General features: G+C 44.1%; 2 protein-coding genes across 2 annotated transcripts in view; both read right to left on the reverse strand.

Moving 5' to 3' along the window:
• Window positions 1–313: 313 nt before the first annotated feature.
• On the reverse strand, window positions 314–2,576 carry gbx2 (gastrulation brain homeobox 2). Its single transcript, XM_030782801.1, has 2 exons — window positions 2,063–2,576; window positions 314–831 (listed from the first exon to the last, which is right to left on the reverse strand). Exons 1-2 carry the CDS (start codon window positions 2,574–2,576, stop codon window positions 314–316), a joined length of 1,032 nt encoding a protein of 343 aa, XP_030638661.1.
• Window positions 2,577–18,476: 15,900 nt separating this feature from the next.
• Window positions 18,477–24,875, reverse strand: part of drc11 (dynein regulatory complex subunit 11) — a 39,641-nt gene continuing 33,242 nt past the window's right edge. The window contains exons 15-19 of the mRNA XM_030781752.1: window positions 22,719–22,918; window positions 21,251–21,337; window positions 20,522–20,699; window positions 19,520–19,758; window positions 18,477–18,635 (exon numbers count right to left, since the gene is read on the reverse strand). Of these exons, the coding sequence (XP_030637612.1) occupies window positions 18,477–18,635; window positions 19,520–19,758; window positions 20,522–20,699; window positions 21,251–21,337; window positions 22,719–22,918 (863 nt within the window). The remainder of the gene's footprint in view (window positions 18,636–19,519; window positions 19,759–20,521; window positions 20,700–21,250; window positions 21,338–22,718; window positions 22,919–24,875) is intronic.

Here is a 24,875-nt window from a genome sequence, read left to right on the forward strand (position 1 = left end):
TCTTTTATTTACGTCTCTCGTTGCTGTTTTTTTTTTTTTTTTCTTTTTTAGTTTTTTTCTTTTTCCTTTCTTTCTCGTTTCAGGTACCGCAATTTAAACAGTAAAGCTGGGATCTAGCAATTCACAAACCATCAACTGATTAAAGACAACGTCCAGTAACCCCCAGCTCCCCCAAAGCATACATATGAACATCTGCCGTCCGACATTACATTGATATTTAGTGTAAGATGCTTTTTGCTATGTTCAACTGTGGGTGATCGTTTATATTAACATAAATTTGCATTTGGTCCTCCGAAACACCCCTTGTAAAAAATCAAGGCCTTGCTTGCTCTAACTGTTGGTGTTGACTCCTTATTGCAAACCGGCTGACGTGAACCGGAATGGGAACCACAATTTTGGGGTTTCTCGAAGGTTCGCCCGTTTTGGTATTGACGTTGCCCGCCTTAACCCGTTTCCATTTGGCTCTCCTGTTCTGAAACCAGATCTTGACTTGAACTTCGCTGAGCTTTAAAGCATGAGCGATCTGTGATCGTTCCGTGAGAGACAGGTATTTCTTACAGTGGAATTCTTTCTCCAGTTCCAAAAGCTGCTCGCTAGTGAACGCCGTTCGCCGCCGCCGGTTCTTGCCGGTTGATGTCGTGTTACCAGAGCCGTTCCCACTGTGAACACCTTCCTCAAGTCCTCCGTTAGCGTCTCCGTCGTCTTTCGGGCACAGTGAGTTACCGTTCACGTTATCGTCTGAGCTGTAGTCTAAGTCACTGTCCATAGAAAAGCTCTCATCTTTACGGTTGCAGTCTTCATCTTTTGACTCGTCCTTGTTGTGAGTTCTTCCTGTAAGTAGAAAACATGAATATGTATTAATACACTCTCACGTTTTTAGTTGAAAAATAAATATGTACATATCTTACAAATACTCATTAAGCCACAGACAAGAAGGGCAACACTCATGATTAAAAACAAAATGGATTTTAATCAAAACGGGGTAATTTCTTTATTTCTTTATGAAACGGTGCCAAAAGTAGTTGGCACCCCTAAAAACACATGCCTCTCCGAAGAGAATCCGCGGTATTCACTTTACTCTAATTTCTTTTATCCCTAAAATATAAGTATCTTTCTTTTTCATCAGCTCGTTGCACTTAAAAGAGGATTAACCTAGCTAAGTCCTTCCTTTGATGTGTTTCTCTTTATTACACATATATAGGCTGTAATTTTCTCCGCGGAATATGGGGCAAATGGTAGAATTGCATTTATTTCACATTACACGCATATAAATGACCTGGTCGACATTGAATTTTGCTTACAGTTTTATGGACATTAAACACCGTTGGCGCTTTCTCCATCCCTCAATTAAAATGGGCTAATTTCGTCATTTAGGTCGGCTGGCCCCGAGGCACTGTTCCTTGAAAAGCTTGATATGAGCCTTTAGTGCACGCATTTGACAAGCGAGTCTCGTGTCATTTAAATCCACAGAGACCCTATCATGACCGAATATTTCCCCGGGCGTTCACGTCATGATCTTGTCTTAAAGAATAGACTCATATTTATCAAAAGAACCATTTTCTCTTCATCTTTTATGCGTGGTACCAGAAAATTAGGGTCTGAATCTATTTTTATTTTTCACTTAATGTTGTTTGTTATACGAATTTGCCAGCGAAAAATTTTTTTAACCGAAACCGAGCACGATCTTGCTAAAGTTAAGGGGAAATCTGTTCAACCTTAAGGATTACTGTACTTAAGATTTAAATTTATTTAACGCCACAGTTAAATTTTTCTTTATTCATTATTGTCTTTATTCTGGCCAAGTACCTTTACACTCATATTTAGTTTTTCATGTTATTAGAAGTAGTTCTTTAATCAGTTTGCAGATGTAGTAAAATGGAATTGATGTATGGATGGCTAAAAAAAAAAAGAAAAGAAAAAGAAAAGAAAAACAGGTCTGTTTCGACAGTCAACATGACTAGTGCCAAGAACTTCAAAAAAAATATATTGACATCAGAGAACTTTGTGAACATTTCCACCACTGAAAAGTTTAACTCATTGTACAATCAAACGACGATCTTACCTGTGGAGGACTGCACGGGTTCGGAGTCGTGGAATGAGGGAAGTACCGTGGTGTCCTTGGCGAGAAAAGTTTTCCCGTCTTCTCCATCCAAACGCATATCCTGAGTTTTATCGAACACGGCGTGGAGAGAGGGCGACCCAAACTTCCTGGCCGCCTCTTGGTGTTGTGGTGAAGTGGAAAACCCTCCCGGCAAGGTAGCCATGAGGGTCGAAGTGAGGGCCATGCCCTGCGCCAAGCTGGAACAGAAACTGCTCGGTAAACCAGGAATCTGGTGGTGAGGGTGCGTGGCGGGGAGCCCTTGCTGAAGAGCCGACTGAGACAGGCCGGGAGGCGGCGGCGGCGGTGGTGGCAGGACCACTGATCGGTAGGGCATGAACATGGGGTAGCCAGTGTAAACGAAGTGTCCCGGACTCGGCTGGGGCGGCCCTCCGATGAGCGAGTCGATGCTGAAAGCAGTGGTGCTTCCCACTGGACGCTGCATCATCATAAATGACGGACTGAAGGCTGCACTCATAAGCTCTTCAATCAAAAGAGTCTGTCAAGAAGCAATTACCGAAAATAGCAGATGCGGAATGCCTCCCTTTTGTGGCGGGTTCTGGATGTTCCAGCGATGTCCCACACACGAAAATTCAATACGCGAGTCTCGGTAGTCCTGTTATTAATGTTTCACTCCTCCGATTTATCAAACCATCGTATGTGTGTTGTAAATCGTTGAAGCTTAACACTAAATTGCTCTGTCTTTCCCTGGTGAACACAGATAGGTAACAGAGCAGAGACCTGGAGACAGCGGTAGAGACAATAAGAACGTCAATAATCCCGTGCGAAATGCGTTTATGATTCCTGGCGCGTGTAAGAGAGCACTTCAAATACATTTCATCGTCTTCTTGTTTTTTTTTGTCACGCGTTATGTCTGTACCATTGACTCGGTAGTTCGTCGTTGTCTTCTAATTCGATGTGAACAACGACCCACCGCATCCCTACGTTACTCTATTGAAGTGTGAGTTTAAATTGCGCTCCCTCGGTTTAAGCGCCTCAACCATGCGCCGGGACCACCCCCACAACTGCCCCGGCGTTTTCTATTGGTCGTTCTTAACGCATCTGAGTCGAGCGTTGGGACCTGTGAACGTTGGCTCTTGTTTTGCAGGGTATATTACCCACGATTTGTATGGTTTGTCTATCAGGCCAAAACGTTCAAAACAAGACACTCGTGAGAAGTAATCCACTGTGACAATTACCATTCCACATGCGACGGAATCTAAAATTCAACTGCAACTACAAGTGTCGTATTTTAGGGATATTACATTCTCAGTAAATTTCCTAATTGAGCACAGTGTCTTTACGGAAAACTATTTCAGACTCCTGAAAGGTTAGAATTGAACAGTTATGTTCCAAAATGCAAACGCCGTAGTAAACGAGGCTTATTAAAACAATGACCTAAAAACGCAAAAACGTTTAACTTGAAAACAATTAAAAAACCTTAAAAATTCATTGACCCTTTTGTCTTTTTCATATGTTGGAGCCAAAGTAGAGAGAAGCTCGTCTTCACTAGGCTGACAACGTTACAAGGCTTCAAGCGTTTCTCTGGAAACCGGAATGACATCCACAGCCTGGTCAGCAGCTAGCAGTCATAGGCTATCTGACATTAAAAAAAAAACGTAAAGCAGACTAAATAACAAACGCAAACACATCTGAGAGTCATCATCCAGTTGTCACATCTTGACCTGCACGAGGGGATAGTCTTTAACCAAACGGTCAACGGTGCCTCTCTAGCTAGGAGCAGGGGTCACGTTTGGATTCGGGTTTTCTTCAGAGATCTAATGCGGTTGATTTTTTTTTTTTTTTAATAAAAACTGGAATCTGCTGGATGCACTGTCACCATCACCAGCGTTAAGTCATTCCCCTCCTGTCTTGTCTGACACCTCTCTCACGGCTCCCAGTGAATTACCAGGTCCTATTCATCTTCTATAGGAGTCATTTATACAGCACCTGATCACCGACACACACATACACACACACACACATCTGCTCAGCATAAATACATACCAAAGTTTTGGGTTTTTTTGCAGAGATGGTCAAGGTGAAGTCATGAACCCTTTACACAGAGACATATTCACAGGATCCAGGAAAGAGACACACTAATCAATTTAAGATGTTTTTCTTTCTTTTCTTTGCTGGGTAGCATGCATTTGCCTTTTTGGTCTGCTGTGTTCAATCTGTCCAACTGTCATTAAGATTTAAAACTTGTGCCTGATGTTTCTTAAAGGAACAGACATTTGATTTCACGTCAAATTTTTAAACTGGTAATTTAGATTAAAAAAATACTGAGTTTTATCAAAATTTAGTTTTTAATCAATTAATCTACTTAGATGAAAACAAGTGCAAAAAATATGCCAAATACATGCTCTTTTGTCTTTAATGTAAACAGTCAGGAAACACAACAGCTTTACTGTGCCTGACAACTAATTCGGTGTCTATCTATCTATCTATCTATCTATCTATCTATCTATCTATCTATGCACACACACATACAGTATGTGTGTGTGTGTGTGTGTGTGTGTGTGTATATAAAACACAGTGAACGGTTTTAGACCTAATGAATAATTCAGGAGTGATACTGAGGCTTTGGTGGATTGTGTAGTGCTCCTGGCTGATCATTACATGACATGTAAGAGTTCAGTTTGGAACATGACAATGATTATTCTTAATCTCACAGGACCTTCCCCCCGTTCACCGTTACAAACCTGACCTCCACCCCGTAACCCGCCCGCCATCCCCCTCCTCCATCCAAAATCAAGGGCATCTGCACCCCCCCCCCCCCCCCCCCAACCCCATCCAAACCCTCACCCTCCCCAGGGGTCACAGGGACACCGTCTCATTAAAGGCAGGCTGATCCCGCAAGACGCAACGCAGACATTAAATAGCAGTATTTTTCAATTAGCGCTGACAAATTCAATCAAAATTCCATAGATTAGGATGAAATGAGGCATGGGTCATTTACAAGGAGGTTTAATTGCACGACCATTAGACAAATAGTACAGCAGTCACTCTCTCATTATCAATCACACAGGGGCATCAATAGTAAAAGGGGATAAGATGTGGGGTGGGGGGGGGGGTATGGGTTGGGGGGGGGGGGGGTGGGGGGGGGGGGGTCGTTGTGGAGGGTTGGGGGGGGGGGGGGGGGGGGGGGGGGGGGGGGGGGGCGGGGGAAGGGGGGGGGCTGTGCCGGTGCAGTATGGCTAATAAATATCCTCTTTTTTGTACTTATAAATTATCCAGTTTAATTAACAACGTGGATTATGATTGGAATATGATTTAATTAAACCTTTCCTGTGTGGTGGTGTGCGGGATCATCTATTATGGGTGGCTGGGTGGGTGTGTGTGGGGGGGGGGGGGGGGGGGGGGGGGGTGCAATAAGGAGGAGTGTGACAGTGCCATACACGGTAAATGAAACTCGCTGTGTATTGAAGAGGATGACTAGCATGGACCTGAGACAGTAGCAATACAACACACACACACACACACAGTGTTACCGGAGAGAACGTATGCAAAGACCTTTCACAGTCTCAAGCGGTGTGACTTCCAGCAGGATTGTGTGTGTGTGTGAGAGAGAGAGAAAGACATCGGGCGTTTTTGTACAAAAATACTCTTCGTTTGAAAATTGTGTTCTTGGGCAAAGCAATTATAATGCTTTTAGTCCTGTTGGATGCTGTTTGTGTGTGTGTATGTGTGTGTGTGTGTGTGTGTGGGAGGTGGGTACTGGGGGGGGGGGGAGTTGTTGAAATGGATTTGGAGAAAACCTTGCCTCTGGCGTTTGACCATTCAACATTATTTAGTTAGTGTATCTCAAGCTCAACCTTTTCATCAAGATCCAAATGTCAACTGTAATTTATTCAGCAAAGCTCGCCTTTACCAATGAAAACGCGTCTCACTGCTGCCTTCCTGCTCTCTCTCTCTCTCTCTCTCTCTCTCTCTCTCTGATTCCAAGAGCTCAACACATTAGCAAAGGCCACTGCATTTTTTCCCCCCTTTTTTAATATGTGTTTAATTTCTCCTCTGATTGTTTCACTCATACACACCAAACTATTAAAAGCCTGACCTTCGATTTTGCATTATTAGAACTTGATGAAATCGATTGATTAACCTTTCTGTGATCTGAAGTGATCCTGAGAGATCAAACCTATTGGACGCTTGACCATGCATGACTGTTGGGGCGGGGGGGGGGGGGGGGGGGGGGTGGCTGTCCCCTACAGCACCCCAGGAATAAGCACTGGAGTATTGATCCCACTTCCTCTGGTCAACTGGTGCTCTGGCCTTCCCTCAGAGTCCATTATTTCCACTAAGACCAATCGATAGCTTTACTCTGATTGGTTAAGAATCTATCACATTTTTTACACTTTTGCTGGAATGTAGCCATAACTCTTACTACCAAAAGTGTTCTCGAGAACGTGTAGGGACCTGGGACACCCTACATGGGTTCAGCCTACAGTAGCGTACCAGAGGGATCTTTTTGACTGAGTCGCGGTCCTTGTCTCGTTGCCTATTTATCACGATCAGCTGATGGTGACAACAATCGGACAGGACACTTCGAGTCTCCACAGCTCTGCTATCAGTCATCCCAGACAGAGGAGTGTTTTAAAAAACCGGGAGAGGAGAGACACTGTCATCCGAACAATTTCAGCGTGCACTGTAAAAAGTACTATGCGTGGACTACGATTTCAGTTAACAGCACAGAACATATGTTTTATGTACTATAGGTTTTGTCCACTGTGAAGCACGGGTGTCCAAAGCTTAACCTTTTACAGGCGTCTCGGCTTGATTAAAGTTAATCATCGTTATGAGGAAGGTTCGTGTAACACAGGGCGCGCATTTTTTATATATACCTCGCCAGTTACACTTGGTAAACACGCGCCAAAATTGTAATAATCGCAATATGCCATTCAAACCATCATTTCATTCGCCGACTACTGCGCACATTAAACGGTTCACACCATGACACTAGTGCGTGTCACGGTCCAATTCATCTTGCTTTATTACGGCGAGGAAATTAGGTGAAGCATGAGTGCTCGGCTCTCCCCTCGGGGCACGTTCAAGACAGAGGAACAACAGGAGCAAACACAATGATACCACAGGATTAGCGCCCTTATACTCGGGAAGACTGTGTTCACGCGCACGACGCGAGCGAAAAAAGTGGCTTCGGTGTCCACAACTCAGCAAGATTCTGTCACTGTCATCCGTTATTTTATTGCTGTCACTCTGTTCAAAGCAGTTCATAAAAAAGACTGTTGTACCGATCAATACAGCTACTAGAAGGCTTCCATAAAAAGTCCATATAAAATTCCAGATCATTCCAGCCGCCACGGCGCTTTTCTCAAGTGAACAACACGGTTAAATAACTTAAGCTGATAATTTGCTCGATGCTTTGTAACACTGGTTTTGTAAATGGTTTTAATTTCTTTATGAATCAAGAGAAGCTTCAGGCATTAGAGAACACGACACCTTTTCTCATATGTCAATTTAAAAAAATAATTGACATCAGTTTAATAAATATTTTCTGGTGTTATCTCTTAACGTAGGCTCCACCGAAATGTAAAAAGCTACGTCTGATGACTTGAAAATTACTCGATTGACAACACAGGCCTGTATAAGTTTCTTGAATGGTGACACTTGTTATTAGTCCAGAGTGCCCTCTACAGGCCAAGACAAAAGGTGCAGAAAACGAATAATTTGCTTCTGTGTCGCTAAATACTGGGGGAATTGGATGATTCCCACTTCCCTGTAATTTTTTTAATCGATTCAGTTTACTTCCGTAAAATCAGATGCACGTGTATTACAAACATATTTTTTCGGCCACGAACCTCCCTAAGTAAATCAGTACATAAATGCAACTCTAAGTCTGACGTGCAGAGACCGAAAGCTGTTGTCAGGCCACGAACTTTGCCTGCCTCTGTCCAAAGTTGCTCTGGTTAGGTCAAAGGACCGGGTAGAGGCCGTCAGAATGTACGCAACGGTTTTGGACCTCTTCACAATAACGTATTTCAAAAACCAACAAAAGACAGTCACCACCAACATATCTGAAAGGAAAAACTTTCAAATACGTCAATCGCTGAGAGCAAAAGTGTCAAACACGCCTGAAAGAGAAATCCAGATGTGCCGCTTACCCCAAATTATAGTTATTTTCACCGGACCAGCCCTCACCCTTTACTGACAGACAACTACAGGACTCAAAACAGACCGTAATAATTCAACGAACACATGCAAGCTAACGACTGAAGCTTAGCCCTCACACGACAACACGGTCAGACATGCAGAGCGGGACTGAATTAAGGACATTTTAGCACAAGACAGCCACGGGGTTCACTGTCCAGACGGTCAAAGTGGAGGCGCTGGCCAGCCTAACTAATTTTTACCAAGGTTTCAGACGAGGTGCTGTAATTAGATTTGTAGAATATTCACTTCGAGACGTAGTCTTGCTCACACACACACACACACACCTCAAAAGTAAGTTATTTAATAATTACAATCTTAATTACTGGTACAGCCTGAGAGACAGAAATAGAGCAGAAGTCATCTGATGCTAAAATTGGGTTAGAATCATGTTAATTCGCCTGGTTTCCTCTTAGCTAAGATCACCATTTTAACACGGATGGGTTCAATTAGCTCGAAATGATCACGGCACAAACGCGTCCTGTTGTCTGGAACACTCGTTTGGTTCTCTGAACCGTCATAATCTAACAGTGGAAAATGTAGGAAAAGAAAAAATGTACCTTTGTGCCAGTGTTTTATTAATTATTCCATCGTATCCTGGTCGTGGCACTGGTCAATTTATAATTTTTCTCGTTTAAGACTTATTTTATCGTGCGTGACTTAAAGATGACACGTCTGCAAGAATTCATAAATTCCACGCCAAATTAAAATGAATTGTTTGTAGGCTATGACTGCTTATTACTGTTTTTTTTTAAACCCTGCCCAAATGGTTTTCAATATATATATCGCCAAATATTTTGAGGCAGACAAAGTGTACAAAGTAGACAGAGTGGACGTATTATACTGTAGCAAATGTAATATCCATTTGATCAAACTTTAATATTTACTCTGAGTTTTGTATGGTCTGACGTGTATCCTGTGTAAAGGGAGAACGCTACTAAATTTACACTCTGTGGTTTTATGATCGGCGTTCATTGTCGGGTTTAGACGTGTGGTTTGTGAGGGTCACTTGATGTGTACGTTCGCGTGTGGCGAGACGTTAAGATTGCTCGGATCTGAGTGTGTGATCCGTGTGTGTCACACGGAAACTTCAATTACGGAGGAAATACACCGTTGGTAATAAGACCTGTCTGAGAGAGGGAGAGAGAGAGAGAGAGAGGGAAGGAAGGAAAAAAGAAAGAAAAAACTGAGAGAATGAGACAGACAGACAAATAAGATAAGGAGACTGAGTAACATGAGAAAGAGAGGGAGAGAGATGGACAACAACTCTTAAAGAGATAATGGGAAGTTGTGTGGAGGATAGAGGGAAGAACGGAAGAACACAAGACAGAGAGAAAGAGAGCTGACATCAGGCTTAACCCCTGAATGGGCCGATGTTTGATGAGAGGGTCCGAGTCTCCCACTCTCTCTGCGAATCTGGCGTCATTACGGGGAGAGGGCAACAGTATGTTCAACCTGCCAGAGTCTTAATGAGTCCAACCTCCTCATCCCTCACACGATAATTAGTCTAGTGTGGACCCGAAAAACGTCCACCCCCCCCCCCCCCCTCGCTCTCTCTACTCTAATTCAGCCCATGGAGCCTGAAGAACAGATCTAGAACTCTGACTTTTGGAGGCGTAGGGAGGCACACGTACCTTCATCTGACTTCTCTTCGTAACTTCTCCGTGTGGTTCGGTTTCACCTGTAGGACTCTATAGGGTCCACTGTGACAGGTTACGGCCTGATTCGGTTTCAAAGATGTCACTTACAGTAATGTTTCTCTATATCTGAGCGGAGTAGTTCTAGTTTATGATTATCCGCTGGCTAGACAATGATAGACGGAGTTAAGGTGTTCCTTTGTACATATATGTGTTATGTGTGTGTGAGGGGGGGGGGTGGGGGTGGTGGTGGTGATGGGGGGGGGTGGTTGTTGACTGGCAGCTGGGGGTGTAGGAACTGAGTGGCTTTGGCAGGTAAAGTTGGGATTTTGGCTCCCTTTGTGCACTGGTGAGTGATCAGGAGGGGAAGCAGTGGTGAGAACGGGACAGAACCGAGAGAACAGATACAGAAATGTTTAAAAGCCTGAGGCACCGTGCCCAACCCAGCCTTATTGGACAAAAACACACACAGTGATCAGTTATGTGTGGTGTGCATGGGACGAGTCACGGGGGGACTTTGTCTGCGAGGGGGGTGTTGCCTCGACCACAAAAAGATGCACACCGCCTTCATTAACTCCACACGAACACGCGGGAAAGATCTAGCTCCTTTTCATTTCTGTGCCCTTTTAACGGTTTAACGTTGGAGAATGGCAGGCCGAAACCGTAAACGTTTGTAAAAGGCTGAACGACAGCGCTCATTTACGGCCGTCACAGAGGCATCAAAACCCGATCTACGCGAGGCTCTTCGTTTTTTCGCCTCATCGTGCCGCTCTCACTTTCTCGCCGTCCCGTTTCTCCGGAGGGCCGCCGCCTGAATGCCGTGGGTTCGGCTCTCAGGGCCGGCAGGAAACCGGGACAAGACCAGAGAAACCTGGAGAAGGGAACCTGGAGAAGACCAGAGGAGTTATGTCTGTAATTGAGGAGCTTCTGTTTTTGTTTCTTTTTTTTTTTGTTCAGGGGCTGTAAAAAAAAAGCGCCTGAGAAGCTTACACAGGCCTGTGATTTTCCCAGGTTCTACCCGCTGGAGCGGCTTGACCTCCGCGGCGTGGTCAGCGATTAGGCGGCTGGGCCCAGGTGTCATTGGAGAGGAGCACACCTGGGCTTTAACTGCTGACTCACCTGGTTTGACGTGACCTTCAGCATGCGGCAGCGTTGCTGTTGAGTGCCCCCCCCCCCACCAACAGCAGCCCTCATCAAAACCAAACACGCTGTTCGCTTGAAAACGTTAGCAGTAGTTAGGCTTTTAAAGAGGAGTAACAAGTCTGCACACCCCCTAGTCATAACTCTCATTTTGGGACACCCCCCCCCCCCCCCCCCCCCCCCCCCCCCCGCCTTCAGGCTGCTGTGCATTCAGCCCCCCACCCCCCCCACCTCCCCACTCCGCTTTTTTCACATTTCTCATTCCGTGAGGGTCATGAAAGAATCTAATCACCATCCAAACTAATCTACTTTTTAAACCACTAAAGGATTCATTTCTTGAGAACTCTGACAATGCTCTTTGTCGTCCATATTTCTTAACCGACTGATTGATTTGTTTAGAGTGTGAAATTTAGAACCGTTTCACCCTCTCAGAGTTACTGGGCATCTGTCATCTCTGCAATGCCAAGTCCTAGTTCTACTGCTTTGTGTTATTATTGTTTAAAGCCACACCAGGAGATGCAGATAATAAGAAATCAGAAATGATCAGTGAAGGATGAAGACTTAGCTTCTACCGGTTTCACGCTCTGTGTGTGTGTACATTTTCATAATGTGACTGACGTCACGAGAGCACAGGGCTTCGCGGGATTGCCGTAGTTTTTGAATAGTGTCGTGCTCTGTCAGGCTTTTCTCCAGATCAGGAGAGAGGCTTTGTCCACTGAATTTATAATTTTAAGATCTGATTTTATTTTTGTTTGTTTGTTTGTATTTTGTGCCAAAAATTAATTAATGTGAATGAATGAATGAATTTTTTTTTTTAATGCCTTACCAATCTTAGTCGACAGTGAATTCTCAAAAAGACGATTTTCAAAATGTCGAAAGGGCGATGGAAAATAAAGACAAAGAACAGTTTTGTGTTTAGTGCAGAGTCTTGTATCTGATGTAGAATCGTGTAGATTGATACTGTTTTCATTTGTGCTCTCAGGAGGTGGGGCAGGACTATTGGACTTTTACTATTGGACTTTCAGACAGGATGTACTTTCTCTCTGTCTGCCAGTGAAAGGCGTGCACAGACACACTCTCCAGGTCTCATAACGTAAACAACAACAATAACAAAGCAGTAAACGGCAAATGTTTGTCTGCAGAAATCGTGCAGAAGACAAGTCGCATCAACAGTCTCATTAGACCAGGGCAACTCTCAGACTGGGTCCGCAGGCCACCGGGGAAGAAGTTGTGCTTTGAAAGTCATTTTTACCGGGAGACAGCCCGGACACGAGGGCCTAACTCTCATTTGAGTCTGGAACAGCACCAGCGAGTCCTGCTTAAGGATTCCTGTCGCCACCGGAGGTTCATTCACATTCAGCGAGAGGGACGAAAATCTTAAAATTGCAAATGGATTTAGATACGCGAATGTCCCTGTCTCTTCAGTTTAACACACATCTGAAACTAAACCGTGCTCTCATTTCCAGAGGCAGGAACAGAGGAAATGCAGCACGTTAAAACAGGTCACGCCTTTCTCACTGTCTGTGGGGCAAGGGGGAAAAAAAAAGCTTCCGTCACATGAAGACAAAAAGCTCAGCTTACCGCTCTTCGAGAGGAGTTTGTTAAATACCAGATTCTGTCTGATTAATCACTCTTAATTTGATGCACTAAAAAGTCAGACTAATTACTGAATGATTAGGAAATGATGGCGAATTATTTGAAATCCAGGGCTTATTAGCATGACATTAATTGCTTTGTTGTATAATACCCAGCTGGTTAATTGTTCTTTCTCTCGCTATCTCTCTCTGTTCATCTCTCTCTCTCTCTCTCTTGCTCTCCCTGCTCTCCCTCCTTCTTCCTAATTATTCTAGATCTGAGGTGAGCGTTTGTCTCCTCCCTGCTGGGATGTCTTACTGGTTTTGTGTGAATGTGTCCTGTGTGTTAGGGGTTTAATGCCCGTAAACTGGATCGTACGGCTGGGACAGAGCGCGACTGGATCCAAACCAGCTCAGGAATCCCACAAGTCTCTCTGTGTGAAACCAGCTGTGTAATCACCGTCATTAGTGTCGCGGTGACACTGGCTGTGTGAGGGAGAAAAAAAGAACAAAACAGGGAAAAGCTGGATAATTCAACATCCCATGGCCGTGATGGTACATGTACTAGATGAAGTACCACAGAGATCGGTCATCTCAGACATTTTAAACTTACATTTGACACTTTTTTACCATTACCAATAAATAGACATCTCTCACTGGTTGATAGGTAAAGACAAATGTTTATGTTTTAGGCAGAGGTGTGTGTGTGTTTGATGGGAATCTTGAAGAAACGTGTTACACCTGTACAAATACGTCCGCAGTCGCTGTGCGTCGCTTTTTACGTTTCTGAGCTCCACTCCACGACTCTCCACAGTGACAAGGCTGTGATTATGTTAAAACATGTCATGGAGAAGTAATTAGCCTTTAAAACATGTAGATTTTATGCCCTCCTCGAACTTGGACATTTTTCTGACTAGACAGGTCGTTTAGGCGAACCCGCCGGACCTCTTTCCCAGGGATTCGCCCGAACCCTAACCCTAACCCTAACCCTAACCCTAACCCTAACCCCAACCCTCACCCTCACCCTCACCCTCACCCTCACCCTAACCCTAACCCTAACTCCTGTCTCTGTGTGAAGACTCACTTTTCTTTTTCTTTTTCTTTTTCAGACAAACACCATTAAATCATTAAAGGAAAAAAAAAAGCTTAACTGGGAGTGTCTCACCCATCTCACCCCAGGGTGTGACTGTAGGGTTGGGGGGGGGGGGGGGGGTCACGTTGCCCAGAACAGTGGCTCCTGCCCCTCCCCAGGCCAGAGGGAAAGAGCTGGGCGGCGTTAACCGTAAACACGGCCAGAGAGGTCACGGTTAGCTCCAGGAAAGCCAGAGTCCATACGAAAGGCTGGAGACCCCTCAGGCAGCAGAGAGCGATGAAAGGGGAAATAAATCGTAATTGCAAAACAACGGTTTTAAAAGGGGCCCTTAAAATGACAGAGTCACTCCTTTTTTTCTTTTCTTTTCTTTTTTTCTTTTCTCATCTCATGGCCTACGGGGCCGAAGATGATCTCGAGTCGCTGTCAGTAAAACATTAAGATAAATAAATAAATAAATTGCATCTGAATAATCAAATCTGAATAATGTTTAATTATAACAGTACCTTTAGGGTTATGAAATCATTCATGAGAATACAGCAAAAAGGCATAAAAAAAGGCCTTTTAACTAAAGCAGCATAAAAAAAAAAACTCCGTACATCTAAGAGAGCTGAATACTGCAGTGGTGTCGATGCTGTGTTAATACTGGGTGAAAGGAGGTGTCTATAGACCTCCCCTTAATTGTGTGTGTGTCCTGAAACATCATCTGAGTTAATGTGGGTTATTATGTACTTAGGCAAATACACTACATGCATGTTGAAGAAGAAGAAGAAGAAGTAGAAGAAGAAGAAGAAGAAGAAGAGGAAGAGGAAGAAGAAGAAAAAACTGGCGTTGGTCTGAACACGGCACTGAGCCAGAGGGCTTTTCCTTGGGTGAAAAAACTTGCACATTAATGAATAATTCAATTAGATCTTGGTTTAAGCTACGAAGAGCACAGATAGGTGATTGTGTGTGTGTTTGTCACGCCCTGTGAACCCACCTGGTTTAGAGAAATGGGACAAAGACAAAGTGAGATTTAAGAGAGATGAGAGAAAGGGGGGAGGGAGGGAAAGAGGGAGGGGGGTGCAGAAGGAGGTTGGAAATAACGTGAGGGAAAAGTTGAGTAGGAGCAGGGAGGAAGGATGGATGGCTCTCCTCACTGCAGAGGAGGTGAAGGCTTTGAGCTTTAAGATGAGTTAATCCACCGTTGAGCAGTGCGACTCCTCTGGGAACAGTGGCATAGAGAAGTGGGTCAGCTTTGCTCGCACCCATTGGTAAACAAGCTCACGACCTGGGATGCCGTGCCTAGACCCCCCCCCCCCTTCCCTCGACCCCCGCCAACCCCCCCCGGCAATGACTTGCATTGGTGAAAATTACATGGGCTAATTAACAGCTCCCTGGCACCTTGACGCAAAGCAACACGCTGCTTCAGAAAAATAAATAAATAAAAAAATGAAGGCACTTTGTTACATATTTTGCTTCATCTGTACTCTCTCTCTCTCTCTCTCTCTCTCTCTCTCTCTTTCTTTCTCTCTCTCTCTCTCTCTCTCTCTCTCTCTCTCTCTCTCCTTTTGGCATCTTTACAGATTAAAAAAACAACAACCAAATAGTCATTTTAGGGAAGTGAGGGGTAAAAAGCCCCCTCCTGGGGTAATGCAGTGGGGTCTGCCAAACATTGTTTTTTTTTTCCGTTTTTTTTTTTTCTCCCCTCCTCTTTTCACACGTCGCAGCGCTCATTTCAGACGCTAATTAATTTCGGATAATCACAGCAGTCACGGAGAGCGCGTAAACACGACTTTTCCCGAGGAGCCGGATGAAAAGCCGGGGCAGCGCCGGGGTCTACGGTGAGGTGGCCTCTGGGTAACGTTCTGCTGGTAACCTGTTCATCCATTATTCTCTTTGACTGTGACCTTAATCTTCAGTCAGTATTAACCCAGCTGTCATCTGGCACCCATAGGCACTTATGGAAAAGGCTTAGGAGGTATGATGTGCCTTTCTTAGCACACAGCAGAGCCTCTCTCTACGTTTGTTCAAATTTCTCCCAAAAATGTCACTTTTAAGAGTTTCACTGGCGCGGTAGGAAACTTATCTGTTAGTGGATAAAGGTATACTTGTCTTCAAACACAGTAAGACAGGTTTCATGTGAGAAAGCAAAGAAAATTACAGGCCCACAGTCGGGAGGGTTACATAATTTCTTTTGTTTTTGAGTTTTAAAAGAAAAGTTTCCAAATCTTCTGCCTGATGTCATCTCCATGCCAGTAGTAGTACTTTTGCTTTTGGATACCGAAGAGGAAATTAACACAAACAGCTGGAGTTTGTGTGATTGTCAAACTAAAACTTCACCTCTTGCCCAACATCTGTGGCTCTGGCATCAGAGGAAGTTCACTCATATTGGGAGAAACTCGTACGTAGACAGTGGTGGTAGATCTTCAGCGACAAGGGGACATTTTGGCATCTACTGGTCTCAGGACCCTTAGTAATTCAGAGGTGGATCAAAATAATAATCCATTCTAGGGAGTGCTAAGATGTTTTAGTCCTAAATTTGGTGGCAAACAGATGTATTTGCTTTAACTTTGATCATTCTACGCCCAAGAATACACTTAAAGTATCAAAGAGTGCATGGTTACTGATAAAATTTTTATTTTACAATAGTTAGCTCAGCCTCCAGAGTTAAATTCCAGAACATATTATATATTGGCTTGTTTAAAGAGTGGGTTTCATGTTTAAATGGAAAAGAAAAAAAAATCCTATTTAGGGATGAAATGATGAAACTCGTACTCAAACCCATAGGAAGCAACAGTCCTCTGCTGCTCTCTAGTGGCTATATGTGGAATAGCAGAAGTGTTTGTGGAAACCCCACATTTAATTCCTCGTAAGAAGTAGGCAAGAAGACATTTCAAACGCAGGTATACGAAATCAGTTTTAGTTCGTCTGAAATAATCAACAAGCTCTATGTCTTTCAGAACAGAGTTCCCCAGAATCAAGTTAGGGGAGTTCAAAATCTTGCTGATTTTCATGTTAGTCACTCGCTTTGCTTTCTGATTGGCTGAAGAGTGCATACACCGTTCTCCAGGTAAAAGTCACCAGGATGCAGAAGGACCTCGAGGCTTAGATCTGAGCGCCTCTGCTCAACACGTAAATGGTGTTTGACAGTTTCGCCAGTCAGTTTTAAATGATACCATCATATAACCACAAACCTCAGCAAGGCAACTTTTATTCATTTCCAACGCACCATTGTACTCATTCTGACAGTTTGGGGAAAGTAATTCATTTTGAGGATAATATGCAGTTATACACAAAATTATCGTACACAGTAAAAATGTTGATGAGCTAACTTTGCACGCCCGAGCCAGTGGGAGGAAAGTGTGAAAAGCATCACACTCTGGCTTTTTGTTAATAAAGCGTTGATGTGACTTGAGGTCACATAGCCTACAGAAAATATACAGACAAAGAAACAACGTCATTTTAATACTAGCGCAGTCAGACAACTGTTGCAAGTGTAGACCAGCTGGAAACCCACTCTGTAAACTTTTAACATAGAGGGCCCGTAAACAGTGTATCCGTGATAACATCTATGAGTTTGGACGTTTATTCTGGTTGTTTTAGTTGGATAAAATAGCTTGAAATTTGTTAACATTAAGGACGGGGGCCGGCTATGTCATTTTATAAAAACAGTGCGTCTTACAGTGTCATCTCGTTTTGACCAGCACGACGATTTTGGCATAAATCTCTTGCTCGAACTGGTCTTGACCGACCTCAAACACTCCAGCTGTCTCTGGTTAAGGCTAAGTTTAGCGTTCCAAATAAGCTTTCAGTTGTCCAGCCAGTAACTTGCGCCAAGCTGCACGGTTTAAAGGAAAGAACACGATAGCAAAACGTTTTTAAAAAAATGCAAACCTTTCCCGCAAGCATCAGTGGCAACATTTCCAACACCAATAATAACCGTTTAATTCTATTAGTAACTTATTCTTTTTAACCCTGAGAGATCCTTGCGTGACTGATTCACTGAGAGAGAGAGAGAGAGAGAGAGAGAGAGAGATCCCTGAAAACAGAATCGTAGGTAGAAGCTGCACACAATTCTCTGTCAAGAACAGACGGTTTTGTCACTCGAGATAATAGACTCAGCCTGAGAGTTACCTCAGTAGCTGCTATCATATTATAGGCCGTTTTTTTCTATGACTTTCGATGTAGTGTTAACACAGACTGTCTAAAAATGGGCATGACTGCAATATATTGTGGATCCCATTCAATTCCAATTCCAATTTTGGAATCTAACAGTGGCCTTTAAAAAAAAAATGCTGTTGTGTACCCGAGTGGGTCCGGTAAACGCCGACAGACGTCTATGAAGAACGAACTAGCTGAGACAGAAAACCGTTATTTCATGTGAGATCTGTTCGAGACTTTTTTTCCCCCGAAAATTACATAGAAAACGCCTCTTGTAACAGACAGAACCAATTATTTAGTTAGAGAGAAATTCAGCTGAATATAACTAACAACTCTCCTGTTTTGTTTGTTGTGGCATGCAAAGCCCTTTGAGGCTGTAAACAGTTATATTGGGCTCTAAATAAACTTGAAACCTGAAACTTGAATTTTCAACCCGGACAAGTAATAACTGGTCTCTGCTCTCGGGATAATCAAACGTTGTTAGGGAAAATTACTACGCCTCGTGTTTTCATGCTCCCTGAGGTGGCTTACCGATAGCTAACATACTAACATTTAGACCGACAGAGATAAAAATATACATTTTTTTCATAACGACAATAAGAAAACACTACAGGTTTTTTAGACATTCATTTGGCTTTCTTCTTCTTCTTTTTCCCCTTCTCGTCTTTGACTTTTTTCATCCCTCTCCCTGGCTTGACTTTCTCTTTCCCCGTTTCGGCCTCTTCCTCGTTTGCTTTGGCTGCGCGTGCTCGTTTCTTGCCCAGCGGTGTCCGGCTGTACCATGCCTGCCAACGTAACACACACACACACACACACACACACACACACACACACAGAGTCAGCGTACACCACAAAACAAACAGAGACGAGATTCAGTTAGATTGCGTTAATGAATCCTATTAGAGGTGCGGTATTCTTACATGTGTCAACTAGTCAGAACAAGGAGGACTCTATGCGTACAGCATCTACCATATGTTTTTCCAGTGATAGTGGTTTCACAACTTGAGTATTGATTGAATTACATCTTTTTTAAACCTTACATGTGGTTTGTAACTGTGTAGTTATGTATTTGTAAGTATATAAGTGTGTGATGATGTTTTATAATGGATAGAGCACATATGGAACATGTATGATTAAAGCTAATTCACTACTAGAGATAAATTAATGTTGATGTCATGTGCTTTTATGTGATGTACAGAGGAAGGACAACTCTGTTTCAATCAGTAGTTTCACAAGATCAGGTATTGAATTCTTTGCATATGGCTAACAGATTTAATGGGAGACTGCTGACAAGCTGAAAAAAAAATGACAGAGAATGATCCAAAATAAATGAATCCAAAGGAAAAAACAAAAGTAAAAAACAAAACTGAGAAACAGGGCGTTGTGTTGAAATGGTTATGATTAACTGGCTGGCTTTGGCAGCACCAGTGAAGCTGCTCAGAATAGCAAAGTGTTCTGGACACTACCATGGAACAGATACTGGACACGTGACCAGACCGTTGACACTGCAGCGCGGGAATGGGATGGACATGTGACCAGACCGTTGAGACTGCAACATGCAACAAGTACAACTGGACTTGTGACCAGATCTTTCACACACACACGCACACACACACACACACACACACACACACACACACACACACACACACACACACTCCTGACTGACCTTTAAGGTCTCTTCTTCCTCTTTGTAGACGGGGTCTTGTTTTGCGAGAGCGGGGATGAACTCCGCCGCTCTAAGGGGTCTCTCCGCCTGCTGCTGGAGGCGGCGGGTGCTCAGGACGCACCGCACCGCCCGCAGGATGTGACCTTGAGTGTAGCCGTCTGTGACCTTGGCCAGCGAGCTGAGGTCCAGCGCCGGGCCCAGTTCCGCACCCCTGGCCTTCAGCAGTTCCCTCCACAGAACTACAGTCAGAAAAGAAGCTACCATGGCATGTCTAATTCAAACGACATCTGTCTCTCCATGCACTAACAGCCACCCGTGTAATGTCTTGACAAGCAGAAAACATATACCACACATGTCTCTGTGCGGCAGTAAGAGGACCAGGCTGCTAACCAAATGGTTGTGGGTTCAAAACCCAAGTGTGACGGTGCTGACATGTCCCTTTAACAGGGCATTAACACTACGGTTACTTAGGAGGCGTGTGAACGTTGGTATATAAAGTTAAACCACCTGAGCGTTGCCCTGGGTAACAGCACTGACTAAATGAACAGAACCGTGAATGGTATGACTACACACATATGTGGAAATGTGACAGGCTTCTGCCTTTCTACAGAGTTTCACATGAAACAACAAACCGCAGACACATTTGACATATCACAGACACACACACACACACACACACATACACGCACATTTTCACGTGCAGATGCTGATGAACATTACATATGGATCTGTCTTTACATGTAACAACAAACACCAGCGATGTCTGGCAACATTAAATATACAGTACATTTATCACATCAGATATTACTATACCAAAGTCTAACATCAAAGTCACATCAGGCCATATTAAATATAAGCGGATGACACATCAGACATTATACTGTTCATATAACAGACCCAAACCAGGCTTGTCTCTGTAAACACAGCTGTGTGAACAGACACAGTCTAAAATACTCGGGACATGAGGTCATACGCTACGGCGCGCGTCTCGCCCGTACTCACCGTATCTGGAGCCGTAGTCTGGCCGCGGTACCATGACAATCTTTCGATAAACTTTACACAGGTGTTTGAGCTCGGCGTCAAACGGCCGCCGTGTGGTGCCCACCACTAACACCCTGTCCTCCGCTTTTATCGACTTCAGCATCTTTGGCAAGTCTTTCTTCAGTCTTTTAGGCTCCATCTTAGGAGAGAGGGAGGTAGAGAGAGGGGGGGGGGGTGAAAGAGAAGAGAGAGAGGGGGGGAGGGAGGGAGAGAGAGAGAGAGAGGGAGAGAAAGAATATGAAGAAAACCTGTAGTAAGTTTTCAACAATGTGTTTATATTTTTAGATCACTATACACAGATTAGAAATGGTTCTCATTTTTCTTCTTTGCTTGATACTATGTTATCACACCACCAGGGGGCGACAGAGGCCATCTGTGCAACTTTCATGTTACAAAATAAAAACAAAATCTATAAGAAAATACATCAGCAGTCTACAATATGTTTGCAGGATTTTCATTCAGGAAACGTTATAGATCACAAAATGAGGAGAACATTTAGGATGTGCTGTGTTCATTGTGTTACAGCTGATACAGTTGTGATAGTTGTGAAGTTTGTTAGTTTCTTAAGGTTTTCTTAGGCCTGTGAGTGTACATGCCCTTGTATGGCACTCATGACACAAATATGCCTGCGCAAGCACACACACACACACTCACACACACACACACACACACACACACACACACACACACCTCCTTCTCTGACTTTGGAACTTTCTTGTAGAATGTTTTCTCAGCATCCCCGATCCAAATGACAGAAGGCTGCAGCTGGCGGGCCACCTGACAAAACACAACAATAATATAATATACCTCCAACATATCTCTCTCATCAACACCCACACAGACACACACACGCAGACACATTCTCTCTCTCTCTCTCTCTCTCACACACACACACACATTTATTCTGTTCCACTGCAGTAGAAACAATAATAACCTCCATCAACCCCATACAAACACACCAACAGACACCTAGAAAAACTGTACACTAACTAGCACCTGCTCTTCAAACATGTAAACACACGCATACATGACCAGCCAGCTGTATGAGAGCAGAGAAATACATTGATGACTTCAAGGAAAGTTTTGCGTTGGTCGTGTTAGCTGTAAAAATCACGACTGTGTGTTTCTCTGGGGAATATGCTCCGGTTAATGAAAAGTACTACTGAGTGAATAATGAGTGATTTATGAAACTAATAAAGACACGTCAGGGGGAAAGACCAGAGAGGACGGGATGTCAAACGGGGACACTGTATTTATTTATCCCAGCATGCATCAGAAGAGGGGAAGAAGAAGAAGCCTCTGTCTGACGACACACAGAGCTCGGCTGAAAAGCTGCTGTCAGAGCCTTGGCCTGTTTTGTTTGTCTTTCTCTTCCTGAAAAGAAGAGTCAGGCAGACACTCCGCACAGCAATGGCACACTCCCGATTGCCTCCTGTTTTCAAAAACGAATCGGGTCAAAGGGCCAAAAGCAGAGAACAAACAACTCCAGATTCTACGGCGTCTACAAAAAAAAAAAAAAAAAAAGTTTCTTTTTCCTCTCCTGTTCTCCAGATAAATGCTAAGCTTTCATGTTTATTTACGTTTATTGATCTTGAGGATGACAGGAGTATGTAAACAAAGCTGAAATGTCTGCGGAGAGGAGGGGAGGTGTGTTTGTTGCCAGAGCGATCGGGGTAGAAGCATATTTACATTAGCGTGTCGTGGCAGTGTGCCACCAGGTGATGGCATATAAACACCTCCTCCGTGACCTTTGACCTGGTTTTGTTTGATTTTCTGTGTGTATCTATTTGGTTTGGGTCAAATAAGTCCACTGGCCTTGAGAGACTCACACGAATAATGAGTTATGAGAGGAAGGCATGTGATCACTTGTCACATGTCACTCTGTGAATGCTCAATTCTGATTGGTTGCTCTACATCCTGGCAGTATTATTTTACAATGAGATCCCCACAAAGTGTCAAATAGTGGCACAGACTTACTCCAAATAACTGTATTTAAATTTCACAGAAATATGATTAATAGTATTTTTACTGGCTTTTGTGGTTATTGTGTCTTATTGAAGCTCACTGTACAGTCATTTTTATTGGACTGTTCTGATAACGACTAAGGAGTTTACGACGCTATCATCCCCTCTGAGGTTAAAGGTCACTCTCCTCTGACCTTGAGTACCACGTGCAGCAGGTACTGGAGCCCGGTTCTGCCCGGGTATTTGCCCGCCAGGTTAGCGGGCGAGAGGTTGAACAGGTTGGCGCCGGTCTCGGTGCAGACGGCGTGGACCAGCATCTTCTTCCCGACCCCTGCCGGACCAGCCAGCAGCAGCGAGCGGATCAGCGGGCCTTTTTCGTGGACGTACTGGGAGCCTGTGAAGAAGGAGCGGGTAGAGAAGATGAGTTCAGGGTGTAAGGATGGTTGGAAGGAGTTCCATAAGATGATATAATGCTCTTCAGTAGGTTTTTTTCTCTCCCTCTCTCTCTTTTCCTCCTCTTATTCTGGCTCTCGTTGTTCTTTTCTTTCTCCTCCTCAGTGTCCCTCTGTTTAGTCTGTTTCACTCTTTCATCTGTTCTCCCCTCGCTACGTTCTGCTCTCTTCCTATCCTGACTCCTTTTGTCCGTTTTAACAAAAGTCACTACTCTCCTTTCCTGTTTCTCCTCTGCCCTCCTTTTTCCCTCTCGGTTCCTCTCACCTCCCGTCTTCTCCTCATTCTCATCTTCTGCCCCCCCCCCCCCCCCCCACTACATTTCCTCTTCTACCACCTCCTGTTTTCTCCTCAATCCCTCATCCTCCTTTTGATCCTCTCCTCTCCTCTCCTCTGCTCATTCTTCTCCCCTCCTTTTTTCTCCTCTCTGCTCCTTTTCGCCCTCTTCTCTTCCTCTCCGTTTTTTCCTTCTCCTCCTCTCTTTCTCACAGGCCACGGTGCACACGCAGGCCCCTGCGTCCGTCAGACGCACGGCCCGGTCCACCAAACTCAGACAACAACAGGTGTTCACTGCGTGATCCGACTCAAGACTTTCCAGCCCGTAAAACTCCATTCATTCTCCCATCGGTCGGGGGGGAAGCCCCGTCGGCCGAGCTGTGTTTTAGCCGACCCGATAGTTCCTCACATTAATGCGAATGGGAAGTCAGCTGTCGGTACAAAGCCTAATGGTTTGGGTTGCTGGTGAACAGTAATGAGAGAACAATGCTTTAATTAATCTCAGGGGTTTCGAACTGGAAGCATTGTTTCTCTCTGATCTCTGGCACCTTTAAAGAGTTCCAACTGGAGAGTGCCTGAGAATCTGCGTATATGTGCGTGCGTGTGTGTGCGTGCGTGCGTGTGTGTGTGTGTGTGTTTGTGTGTGCTGTTAGGCGTGAGAGTTCGCAAACACACAAACAGAAATGTGCAATACACAGAGCATATCCACCAACATATACACACACACACTCACACACAGATCTGTATCTCTCTTTCACACAGACACACACACTCTCTCTCTCTCCCTCTCTCTCTCACACACACACACAAACATACACACCCACATCCACACACACACACACGCACGCTCACACACACACACACACACACACACACACACGCATGCACTTTCATACACAATTGCCAACACGCGCAGACATCCGGTTCCGCTCAGACTGGTTCACACGACAGGTGCGGCTACAAGGCAAATGTACAAAAACCCAGTCAACTCTGCCGAGTTTTCCATTCACTGTGTCTGCTGACCTCAGATCAGCTTGATCACATATATCTGCTGAGTTGCCACTGACCTCAGATCAGTGTAAAGCAGTAGGATGACCACCTTATCAGTTCACACACTTAAGGAAATCAATGAGACTTCAAACAAAAAACAACGACAAAAAAACGACAAAAACATTTACTGGTGCACAAAGCACCTCAACTATAACCTCACTGACCTAAAAAAGCCAGACAAACTGAGATAAGTGACACATGACACTAATGTGATTGGTGCATTATAAATGTCCCGACCAATCACTGCTGACTTTCCTATCAATTCTATGTGTACAAAAAAAAAACAAAAAAAAACAAAAAATTAAAGGTAGAGGTTGAAGATCTCTGTGCTTGGAGGAACGTACCACAACCTTTCCCTTCTCACAACTCCTTTTTTTCCTCTTTTCTAAACAAACACAAGTTTATCTAATCTCCCTTTAAGATAAGACATTCTCCTATCAGGGCTTCAAAGCTCAGAGAAGGCTGTTAATGGTTTGGTCAATTAGCAGTTTGTTTAAATGAATCTGTGAGAGGGTGCGCTCTTACTGAAGGCTTCTCACGATCGTGTGAGAACCCCGGCTATTCCCTGCTGTTTA

This window comes from Chanos chanos, chromosome 8 (genome assembly GCF_902362185.1).
Source record: "Chanos chanos chromosome 8, fChaCha1.1, whole genome shotgun sequence".
Taxonomy (NCBI): Eukaryota; Metazoa; Chordata; class Actinopteri; order Gonorynchiformes; family Chanidae; genus Chanos; species Chanos chanos.

Coding starts and splice junctions, on each gene's coding strand:
- gbx2 (XM_030782801.1), bottom strand. CDS start 2,576: ATGAGTGCAGCCTTCAGTCCGTCATTTATGATGATGCAGCGTCCAGTG. Junction 832..2,062: donor ACCCGTGCAGTCCTCCACAG/GTAAGATCGTCG, acceptor TTCTACTTACAG/GAAGAACTCACAACAAGGAC.